Here is an 11,248-nt window from a genome sequence, read left to right as displayed (position 1 = left end):
TAGAGGACTGGTGAGCTCAGAGCCCAGTGGATGGTCAGCCCAACCTCTGAGCCTCGGAGTCGAACCCAGGACCTCACACCTGCTAGGCAAGCACCCTGCACTGAGCCCCGACCCCAGCACCAACCCCTGCCTTGGACCCAGTCTTACCCCGCGCCAGGCCCAGCCTGCGCAGTTTCTCTGCAACGTCTTCATTAATCCACACAACAATCCTGTGAGGCAGACAGTCTGCAGCCCCATCTCCCAGATGCGGAGATGGAGGCCCACGGGGGCAAAGCCGCTTGTTCCAGATCCACAGCAAATGCATCGCAGGGGGAGGATCGGCACCCACGTCCACGCACAGGTGGGCACCCTTCTCAAGCCCCTGCCAAGGACAGGCTGCCTGGGGCCCCCATCAGGACGAGTCCGTGAGCCCCCATGGGAAAGGCTGATGCAAAAGTGGCCACGATTCTTTATCCCTCCCGTGTCCACGTCTCGTGATGTGAATTTGCGGCACCCTGTCACCCACAAGAGGTGAGTCCGTTTCTCTTCCCTGGGTTCTGGGTGGGTGGCCTTGAAATTTTAAAGTGGCCAAGAGGGTGCAGTTTGCAGAACATACTAATCGTGGGGCCCCTTGGAGCCCGGCCACACCTCTGTGGGAACAAACCAGACAGCCTCCTGCTTGACGAGAGCCGTGGTCCCTCACTCCTGCGGCCCCTGCGGCCAGCCAGCCCCCAGGAGCGGAGCCCTGACTGGTCCCTACTGACAGTAGATGAGCACGTGGGCCCTGAAAGCCACCAGAACTTCTGTGTCTAGTGTAATCCACCAACCACCGCATGATGGGCACAAGTTCCAGGCAGTCTGTCACCCGGCAGTAGCTAACGGAGGTACATTAGGCGCCCCCACAGAGAGCAGGATAAAGACCGCCTGTCATCGCATCATCAGGATTCTGGAACCTCAGAGTTCTGAGGTTTGGAATCTCAAAGAGACACGAGGATTCGAATTGGTGGCTTTGTTTTTAAGACTTTAATCTTTAAAAAAAAAAAGTAGAAGACATCAGAGAAGGGGGAGGGGAAGGCGGAGGGGGGATGGGGTGGGAGGGTGAAGGAATCGCCCCCAAATGTCGGATCCAGGTGACCCCCTTCCCCGATGGCCCCAGCCCACTCCCAGTCCCTTCTCTGTCCTGGAGGTGGGCCCTGGCCACTGTCTTCTGCGGCCCATGCCCAGGCTCTCAGGTCCCAGGCAAAGGTGAAGGCAGAAGCGGGTGCAGGGCCTGGAGGTCTTGTCTGTGTCCTTGAGAGACCCTCAAGTGGACGCTCAGGTCCCCCATGTCCCGGTGGGGCCCCAGGGAGGTAGGCATTAAGTGGAGGGGCCTTTGGAGCTGGAGTCCTGAAGCAGAGGGCACAGGCTGTGGTCACGTCTGGAGGCTGGAGTCTGTGGGAGGTGAGGAAAGGCCATTCAGGAGGCGGGGAGGGCCGGGTCACATCGGTCCCTCTGTGCACAGCCCTGAAGTGAGGCAGGGAGATGCAGGGAGAGGGACCGAGGGACAAGGGTGAGGAGGGGACCCCAGAGCAGGGGTTGCGGGAGATGGAGGGGAGGTGTGGGAACAGAGAGGACGGCAGAGGCAGCTGAGGAGAGGCGGAGAAGGACACCGAGAGAGAGTGGGACAGGGGGAGGGACGTGGAGGGACTGGGGCGAGTGTAGGGTGCGTCCCAGGGACAGAGAGGACTGAAAAGGGGGCAGAGAGGGACGAGGGCGAGGAAAGTGGCTGGGGGAGCTGGGGACGCAGGACGAGGACCCCCATCACCAAGCTGCCACTCAGGCCAGGCCACCCCTGCCCACACCCGGCCATGCAGAGCTGAGCCCTTCAGCCCACCAGGCCTGGGCAAACCCACCCACCTCTCCTTCCCGGCTCAGGCCCCAGGACCCCGGGACCCCATGCCCCAGGCCCCCATGGTCCTTACCCACCTGCTTGCACCCCACCCCCCACCGGAGCCCTCCCTCCCTGTGTGTGTGGGGCGGGCGCCATCTCAGCGCCCAGAGACCTCTAGGGCTCCGGGACTTCACATAGGGGGTTCCCTCTGCTGGACCCTCCACCCCTTGGGTCAGCAAGAGTCGTCTCCTCCAGGGAACCCTCCATGAATGCTCTGATCTGGGTCAAACGCCCCCCCAACCCTACCTCCTGGGACTGATGGCCCCTCCTGGCTCCTCCCACTCCTAGGGCTCCACATCAAGGGGCCCATCCTGGGTCATCGCCCTCTGGGGTGGGCCTGTCTCCCCACTGTGCCCTGGAGGGCAGGGCTGCGTTTTCATGGCCACTGTTGTGTCCCTAGCACCTCCCAGCACAGCACAGGGATGGGCACAGAGGGGCACAGGGCATGTGTACTAGATGGACGGATGGATACTAAAGAGTTCCGACTGTCCAGTGACCCCCGAGAGCCACAGAGGGATTTAACCCGGGAGAGTCGGGGTGGTTTAGAAGGACCACGCGGAAGCCCCTCTACACCCTGGGCCTTTGCACAGGTTGTTCTGCGTTTCTGCGGCAGGTGGCAGGTGAGTGGATGGACAATTGGTGAGACAGTGGGCGGGTCTTGTGGCGGCCACTGGGTGGCTGGGTAGGTGGTGGACGGTGGAGTGGGTGTGTGAGGGCACGGTTAGCGGGATTGAGAGTGGGCAGGGAGTGGGGACGGGGTGGATGGGTGGTGGGTGGATGACTGACGGATGATGGATGGCAGGGTGAGTGGCCGGGTGGATGGGGGCAGGTGTTGGCTGAGGAATCATCTTTCCACTGAGCCCTGGAGGAGCCTCAGTTCAGGGACCCAGGCAGACCCTGCCGTGGAGGGATGGACCCACTGCTGGAGCCGGGAGTTCTCATGAAGGTTTGAGAGCTGTGCACCCCAGAAATAGGTCACTCACACTCCTGAACTCCGTCTCTATAGGTAATGCCACTCTCCTTCCAAGTTCAGACTCATGCCCACTGAGCCTGGAAGGGGAAAGGGGAAAGTTAGTGGGTCTTCCCACCCCCGATGCCCCTCTGTGCCTCCCACCCTTCCTTCACCCCTGGCTGCTCTACCAGGACAGACTGAGTCATGTTTTAAGAGGGTGCTGGCCCTTTAAGAAAAAGTGACTCCTTTCCCTGTGACGGGCTGAGCCTGGAGAAGGTGGGACCAGGACATCTGCACTGGCATCTGCTGCTCCCCTCTGCAAACAAGAAGGAGTGGGGTCGGCCTTACCGGGCGGCCTGACAGTCAGATGCGGCTGAGTCTCAGCGTAGCCTGCCACGGGCTGGCCCTCGGGGCTGAAGACGGCGCCTGGCCCTAGGAAGGGGTCGGGTGAGGGGGAGCCAGGGAGGTTCCCTCCTTAACGTGCTCAGAGCTGCGTCCCCCCGCCCCGTACCTGTGCGGTTGGATTGGTCGATCATGGGTTGCACGATGCGTCTCCGGGCGTTAATGAACCTGGAGCCGGTCACGGGACCCAAGGGCGTCAGGAGGGGGCAGGCGGGGGCGGATGGGGCGGGGAGAGGGGACAGCGGGTGCAGGGGCTGTGGCCCAGGCCTCCTTCAGCACCGCGGACAGTGCCGGCCTCCCACCCGCTGCCCGGCGACTTGGCGCCACTCACCAGTTATTGACCTGCAGGATGGTGAGCCCCGTGTCCTGTGCCAGCTGTTTCTTCTGCTCCTCTGAGGGGTACGGGTGCTGCAGCCATGGGCAAGAGTCACTTTGCCTGCCCAGGTGCCCCCTGGCCCCCAGTCCCTGGCCTGGCCCGCAGGGTCAAGGGATGGTGGCACAAGTTGGGCAGGGAGAGCCACCCGGGGAAGGCGAAGCCCAGCGGGCACCCAGCGATCACCCCACAGCCGGGCCCTTTCCAGCAGCTCGAGGTTGGTTGGCCAACTTGCTTTAGGGGGCTCCACCACAAGGGGGGCTCTGTGGGGCGGGGCTGGCCCTGCTCCCCCTCTCCGTCAGGGTCCCAGCGCGCGCCTCTCCCTACCCCTGTTCCCACCCCACATGGCCCTGGCCTGGGACTCCCTACATCGTGACTCAGTCCCCTGCCTCTGAGTTGCTATTTCTCTGTCTTTGTCCCTCTGTCCCTCAGTCCCTCCCTGACTATTTTTCTGCCTGTCTCCATGAAGGAGCCGGGTGGGTGGTGAAGGCCAGACGGCCTGCGTTTGAAACCACTTCCAGCTGTGCGACCTGGAGCAAGCCCTAACCCCCTGGGTCTCAGTCTCCTCATCTGTACAGCCCAGGGCTGTGTCTGATGGACGGGGGTGACTGAGGGATGGTGATGAGCTGTCGCACACACCTGAGAACTGCTCCTGTCCTCCCCATCTCCGTGAGTCCCCTCCGTGTCGCCCTCCCCTGTTGAGTCTCATCTCCAGGTTCCTCTAGGGGCCTTGGTCACCCGCATCTTTCTCCAGGCCCACCCTGCACCTGGGCAGCAGGGCTCTCACCGAGAGGTGTTGGAACAACCAGGCTCGCATGATGTTGGTCGCCACCTTGGGGAAGATCCCTCGCTTCTTACTCCGCCGCCGCTCCTGGTCCAGCTCCTCGTCCTCTCCCCCAGAGCTGGGAGAGGCCACGCTTGTGTCCAGCCCATCTCCTGAGGGGACACAGGCAGGCTGCAATGGTGAACAGTGAAGAACAGGGGACCGAGGACCCCAGAACCCTCGCCCTAGACACCAGACCTCATGTCTCTGGGCCCCTCTGAAAGTCCTCCATGCGGTCTAGTCAATCCTTGGACCAACGCCCATGCTTCTTCTCGACCTCCCAAGTTCCTCACCTTGGTCGCTGGAGTTGTCCCCACTGTGAGAGGCCAGGCCCCCGCTGGATGGACCTGGAGTCCCCAACTGGACAGACCCACTGTCCTCATGGTCTCTGATCCATGTGGTATTCTAGAAAACAGGAGTTGGGCGTCAATGCCAAGATTCGGGGCACCGAACAGCACAGGGAGCACGTGCTCCAGAGCTGAGACTTCTTGAGGGGAAGTTTGTTTCTGCCTCTTCCCTTTCCTGGCTGTGTGATCTTGGGCAAGTCACTTCACCTCTCTGTGCCTCAGTTTCCTCTACTGGGAAATGGGGGACAGTAACAGTTCTCACTTCACTGTGTGTTCGGTGAGCTAATCTATGTAAAGGCACACAGCAATCACTCGGGAAAGATGAGCGGACACAGGTCTACAGCACCATATCTGGGATCCTTGGGACAAGGGGCAATTCAGTTCAGAACTCCTCACACTTCAAACAGGAAATCAGCGCATTCACGGCGTATTTCCTTAATCGCCCCCAGCAGGGTCTGGGGCATAACCTCATCATCAAACTCATTAACATTTCTGTAGCAAAACGGATGGATATTTAACTAAGTGGAATAAATAAAGGCTATAAATAGCCTCCCATTAGTTCAGGTCAGATTTTTGCTGCCAAATGAGTTGGCGCTGGACTTATGGGGCAGGGGAGCCCAAATCCGAGATTTCAGATATTTTAAGGTCTTAAAATTGCAGATCAGGGATTTGGGGATTGTGTTTTATTTTTTCTTCCTCCCTCACCCCCAGCAGTAGGGACTGAATCCAGGGCCTTCCTTATGCTAGGCGTGAGCTCTAGCACGGAACTTTTTTTTTGAGCCAGGGTCTTCCTAAGTTGTTGAGGCTGGCCTCCTATGATCCTCCTGCCTCAGGGGTTACAGGTGTGAGTCACTGTGTCTGCCAGGGCTGTATTTTCTTTACCCAAACTCTGACACACTTTGAGGAACTTGGCAATGTGTTCGATTCACCCTATGCCCCAGCTGTGACCCAGGAGGCCGGCCCACCTATAGCCACCATGTGAGGATTTCTTTTGTCATTTGGTTTAAGATTGGGTTGGTTTCTGCCAGGGGGCTGCAGACTCGCTGTGTCCTTCCACCAAAGTCTCAGCAACATCCTGTTCATCTCTCTAGTCCTGGCAACCACTGGAAACAGCTGCCTACAGCTGCCAAACTGGGGGTACCCCCCTGCACTCAAGCCCACCGACCGTGTGCACAGCCCCTCCCACCTCCCACACCCTGCTAGATGTGCCCTGCTTCCCACTGGGGCTCAGGGATTTTCCCCGACTCCATATGTCTACATGGAATCGTGCAACTGGGCATGCTATAGGGTGAGTTGTGTTCAATTTCAGAATCGCTCAGGTCCGGGAGCTTGTGACCATGTCGGTGGCTGTGACCTGCAGCTCTTCTGTTTCCAGATCTGACTGGGTGCTGCCCGTGAGTATATCCAAGCCGATGAGTTTGAAGCTTCCTGAGACCTTCATGTGGCCTGTAAGTGAACATGCCCTGTCTGAATGTGAGTGTGTACCTGAGGACCCCAAGAGGCCCTGGCTGTCCCCAGATAGGCTGTGGCTGTGGCGTGTGCCAGCACTGGTGGTTGTGCCTTGCCCATGTGGCTGGATCTGACTTGGATGATTCTAAGTTCTGTTTTTCTCTTTGTTTTTCTCCCAGTGCTGGGGTTGGACCCTGGGCCTTCGTGATGCTAGGCCTGTGCTCTAGCGCTGAGCTCCATCCCCAGCCTGTTTCTCTTTGGTGTGAGACAGGGTCTTGCTAAGTTGTCCAGGCTGGCCTGCAATTTGTGATCCTCCTGCCTCAGCCTCCCGAGTCTCTGGCATTGCAGATGCTGTTGAGATCACAGGTGTGTACCCTCCTGTCCCCTGAGGCTGCGCACGTGGCAGCTGTGATTTCTGCACAAGGGGGTACACACCTGTGAGAACATCTGGGCGGGTGTGACTATGGCTGAGTGTCCTGCAAGAGGATCCAGGCTGTGTGAGGTCTGAATAAGAGCCTCCCGAAGAGCTGAGTCCCGTCTTCACCCGCAGGGGCTGCTCCCTGGGTGTATGTACTACAGGGCGAGGTCGGGTCCTTGAGGCTGTTTGGTGGCTGCTGTGAGCCCCAGGCCCAAAGCTGTGTCGTGTGCCATCATGTGACTGTGTGTCGGTGGTGTAGACGTCTGGGCGTGGTCCTTACGTGACTTTACTCCACAAAGTTTCACTGTTCTCTGTCAGTAGTGGGGCCCACAGAGCTGTTAGGCGGTCCATGGAACTGTGCCACCACTGTAACGGAGCCAGTGCCACTTTATCTTGTTGCTTCGCTGGGTCTGACCCTGTGCAGCTATATCCAAGCCTGGGAGTTATTTTCAAATCCGGGTGGAAGAGTCTGGCTGGGGTCTTGCAGCTATTGAGGGGGACAGCGCGTGTGCGCATGCGCATCTGCGGGACAGGGCTGGAGTTGTGTGCATGCGCAGCCACCATGGTTAGTCCGACTCCCAGAGTGTCTGGACCTGAGCGTGTGTGGCATCATCATGGGCTGTTTGGCTCTCGCTCCACCCGGGAGTCTATTGTGACCAAGTGTGGTGTGCACGCTGCGTCCACATTCGCTCTAGAAGGCGGTGCTGGAGCGGCCCTAGGGCCCATGCTGCTGCGTGGACAGGGTGCTTCAGGGCGTGATTTCGCCGTGGCCTGCAGAGTGGGCGCCACTGCACCTGTTTGGGTATCTGCGTGGGAACCTGCATGGGTGCAGCGGAGCCAGTAGGTGGTGTCCGCGGCTGTTGACGTGTGTGGTGTGCGTGTGTCCGTGTGCGCAGGCGCGCGCCTGTCTGTGGTCCAGCTGTTTCCGAGTCTGTGCAGCTGCTGTGTAGACGGCGGGTGGCCATGTGCAATGCTGCCCCGTAACCAACACCCCACGTCTGGGGTGTGGTGGTGTGGTGTGCCCTCCCGCTGTGTTTAGGCCTGGCTGTGGTTGCTGGGTGACACCCGGCACTGCGTCCTGGGCCTACCTGGTCTGGGAGGCTGGGGCAGGAGGCTGGATAGTCCTCGAGATCCTCCCTGCAGCCGCCATCCCGATCCTCGATGACCAGGTCGATGGGCATCTTTCCCTTGAGGCAGGTGATGTAGCGGTGACAGAAGTTGTCGCACAGGTCGTGGACCTGGGGGGGCACCGGGGTACTGGGGGCGCCACCCGGGGGCCAGGACTGGGGTGCACAGGGGTGGGGGCATCTTGTGCTTCAACTCCAGTGGGGCAGAGACTGCTGGGGGCAAGTGAGGGCGTGGCAGGTGGGAAGCACTCACCTTCTCCAGCTCCAGCAGGTGGAACCGGAGCACCTGAATGGCCTGGATCATCTGAAGGCGGGGTGAGGGACAAAGACAGAAAGAGTGACAGAGGATGATCAAGACAGTGTCAGAGCGAGAGGAAGACAGCGGGAAGAAGGGTGTGGGGCAGAGATGGAGACCCCAGGAGTTGGGTGGAGAGGACACAGAAGCAGGGGCGCCAGGTGGGCACACCCATCCCCTGCCCTTTGCCCTTGACTTTCCCACCCTTCTGGGCAAACCACATTTCCCAGAGTCCTTTGCCAAAGGATTTGGCCAGGAGAAAGCCCTGGCTGGAGCTCAGGGCGTTTCTCTCTTCTCCCCCTTCTCTCTCTCTCCCTCCCTCCTCTCCTCTCTCTCCTCCTTTACCCATCAGGACATGAGGCCCAGAGAGCTGGCACCACTTGCCCTGGCTCACAGAGCTGGGCTCCGAACTCAGGCCACCAGTCTGTTCTCAAACTCCAGGCTCTGCACTGTTGCAAACGGGCAACACTGATCATGGTTTGAGAACAGCAGCCAGTGGTCACTTCTCTGCACCCCTCAACCAAGCCAAGAGATAAGGAGGGCAGGATAGGAGAGCCCCGTGGAGGGGTCCCCGGGAGGGCTCACCAGGTTGTCCAGCTCTGGGTTGGAGGAGAAGAGAGGTCTCTCGGAGCGGATCTTGGAGGGAAAAGAGAGGCCGTAAGGGACAGCGGTCCCACCCTGCTGGCCCTCCGGGTGCTCCCTGGCTGGGGCTGCCCACCTGTTTGGCAAAGGCCGCAATGTCCTCGTTGAAGGAGTCAGAGGAGCAGACGTCGCTGCTGGGGGGTGTGCCCAGCCCAGCGCTGGCCCCATCTCTGGGTGAGCAGGTGGCCAGCTCACATTTCTCAAAGACCAAGGCCAGCAGTGGGAAGAGCGGGTGTCTGAGGGAGGCAGGAGGGCGGAGCTCATGAGGGGGGTGTGGAGCCACTAGACAGGGACAGGAACCCACAAAGTGACCCACAGAGAGACACCAGCGCGAGACAGAGACGAGCCTGGAGCCCCCCACTCACCCGTAGATCTCATCCTTCTCCCTCTTCAGGCCGTCGCTGTCCAAGCCTGGGGCCGGGGGCTGGGGAGGCCGGTGGGGGCCGTAGGGCCCAGTGCCCCGGGGTGCAGAGGGCACTGTCTCAGAGAAGCCTGCCAGGGCTGCTGTCCCGTCCACGATGCCTGGGTAGTGGGGTAGCTCATCGTACTGGGGGAAGTTGAGAGAGAGCCCCAGGAGTTGTCAGAGACCCCAAGACTCAGCTACCTGCCAGACAGCCTCCCTACCCTAGGACCCAGGAGGTGTGCCCTCTGTCCCCAGGTGTCCCCTGCTCGCTTAACACCCCCCTCAATATCCTATGGAGCTGTCTGTGGAACTGAGAGCCGGGTCTCCCCTTGTGCCCTGGACTGTAAAAAATGTCCCATCAGGGGTCCTGGTGAGTGGGCAAGAGGACCTGGAGGAAGAGCTGGAGCAGTTGGGTGGGGGTCCCAGGTGGCTGGCAGGTGACTGCCAAGGGAAGGAAGAGGGCAGGGAGGTTCAGAGACACGGAGAGAGCAGGAGGAGAGAGGGGGAGAATGAATGCAGGAAGGGGAGGGTGGGGACAGGAGAGGCTCTGGTAAGGACACCTCCCATAGAACCAGGGCACTGTGTGTACACAAGCAGATAGACACGCTCAGCCTTCTGACACTTCCTTTTCGTTTCAGTTGTCAAATGTGCATGTCTGAATGTGTTAACCACTTGTCACAGCCCACCCCACCACGTGACACACACACAGCCATGCACACCAACCCACGTGCACTCTTGTGTGTCAGTCACACCCCAACAACCTCCCCCCAGATACACGTTAGTGCACATCCCCTATAACCTGCAGGCTTCGAGTGCCATCCCCCCAAATACCCAAGAGGCCCCTACAAACGCACAGAGAGGCACAGGAACCAGGCCCAGGAATGAATAAATGGGTGACACATGAACGAGGCAGCTCAGGACAGCCCCAGCCTCCCACCAACACACTCTGCAAACAGCCCCAAAGAGAGTCCCGAGCATTCAGGGCACACTTCTGAGTTGGGTCACCAAGGAACCAAGCGCCCGCCCGCGGCCTGGGAAGTGGAGGGATCTTTCTATCACAGGGTCAAGCCCTGTCCTTGGCGATGAAGACACTGAAGCTCCAAGATGCAAAAGGACAGGCAAGGGCGGAGCACAGGAGTGTTCCTATCCGGCTCCGCCTCCCACCCTGGACACACTTAGTGGCCCAGGCTCTGCGTCTGTCTCATCCCTGACGCTCTTTGACTTCCTCTTCAAACTTCTCCAGAGCCCTGAAGTTGGATCCAACTGCTCCTGCTGTTCATCACCCTCTATGAAGCGGGTCCTCACCTCCTGCCATGTTCCTGTCCCCACCCTTCCAAGCTCAGCTCCTCTCCTGTCTCCTATCTCTCCCGTCCCCAGGACCAAAAACACAATCGCTTGTCCAGCAGCCTGGAGAGCCCGACCTCTCCCAGCACGGTCCCCACCCCTAGCCTGGGAGTAGGGGGCTCCAACAAAAGTAGATTGGAGTCGGGGAGAGGAGAGGGGAGAGCAGAAAAGGAAGAGGACGGGGCGCCGGGTAGGGATAAAGGGCCCGAGATAGAGAGGACCCAGAAGCAGAAAGAGGGACGCCCAGGGCCAGGGGGAGGGTGAGACGCTGTGGCAAAGGAGGGGGGCAGAGGGGCACTGAGAAGGAGAGACACAGGGGCAGAGGGTGAGGGGAGGAGCCGGTGGAGAGGGCGAGGTGGGCCCAGAACCGGAGCCCCGGAGACGGGGGCTGCAGGGCTGGGGACGCGAAGAGCGGCTGGGGCGCGGGGGTCCCCGCCCCCGTTCCTACCCTCCGGGCCATGGGCTGATGCCGGCGGCCGCTCCAGGGTCCTTCCAGAGCCTGGCGGGTGGGGAGGGCGCAGCCCCGGGGCGGCGGGAGGTGGGTGCCGGGCCCCCCACCCGCCGCCGTCAGCGGCAGGCGCCGGGCGGGGCGGCGGCGCGGAGCATGGACCCGGCCCGCCCCCGCGGGGTCACAGCCGGGGACTCATCGCGGCTTGGGCAGCAGCGGCTAGGGTCGCCCGAGGCCCCCGCCCGGGGCCCGGGGCCGCGCTGGTGGCGGAGGGAGGACTCGGCCGAGCCGAGCGGCCCGGGGCCGGGCGGCGGCG

The 11,248-nt window shown here is 60.8% G+C and overlaps 1 protein-coding gene across 2 annotated transcripts; it reads right to left on the bottom strand.

Annotated features, from left to right (window-relative positions):
* Positions 1-1,036: 1,036 nt before the first annotated feature.
* Positions 1,037-11,248, bottom strand: Meis3 (Meis homeobox 3). 2 transcript variants are annotated; one of them, XM_027945893.2, is made up of 13 exons: positions 10,933-11,248; positions 9,103-9,284; positions 8,814-8,973; positions 8,681-8,731; positions 8,054-8,104; positions 7,762-7,911; positions 4,753-4,864; positions 4,424-4,572; positions 3,595-3,671; positions 3,373-3,431; positions 3,210-3,293; positions 2,893-2,959; positions 1,037-1,410 (listed from the first exon to the last, which is right to left on the bottom strand). In XM_027945893.2, exons 1-12 carry the CDS (start codon positions 10,942-10,944, stop codon positions 2,910-2,912), a joined length of 1,137 nt encoding a protein of 378 aa, XP_027801694.2. In that variant the 5' UTR covers positions 10,945-11,248; the 3' UTR covers positions 1,037-1,410; positions 2,893-2,909. The 2 variants fall into 2 exon arrangements, with proteins under 2 accessions (XP_027801694.2, XP_027801695.2); XM_027945894.2 differs by having other exon boundaries at positions 7,762-7,860.

This window comes from Marmota flaviventris, chromosome 18, assembly GCF_047511675.1.
Source record: "Marmota flaviventris isolate mMarFla1 chromosome 18, mMarFla1.hap1, whole genome shotgun sequence".
Lineage (NCBI taxonomy): Eukaryota > Metazoa > Chordata > Mammalia > Rodentia > Sciuridae > Marmota > Marmota flaviventris.
The sequence above is the reverse complement of the archived record's forward strand: the minus strand, read 5'-3'. Positions and strand labels throughout refer to the sequence as shown.

Bases quoted from the DNA above. Each gene is read 5' to 3' on its own strand.
- Meis3 (XM_027945893.2), bottom strand. The intron at 8,105-8,680 runs GTGAGCCCTCCC...CCCCGCCTTCAG, and splicing joins ACCCAGAGCTGGACAACCTG to ATGATCCAGGCCATTCAGGT. The intron at 3,294-3,372 runs GTACGGGGCGGG...ACCCCTTCCTAG, and splicing joins CGACCAATCCAACCGCACAG to GGCCAGGCGCCGTCTTCAGC.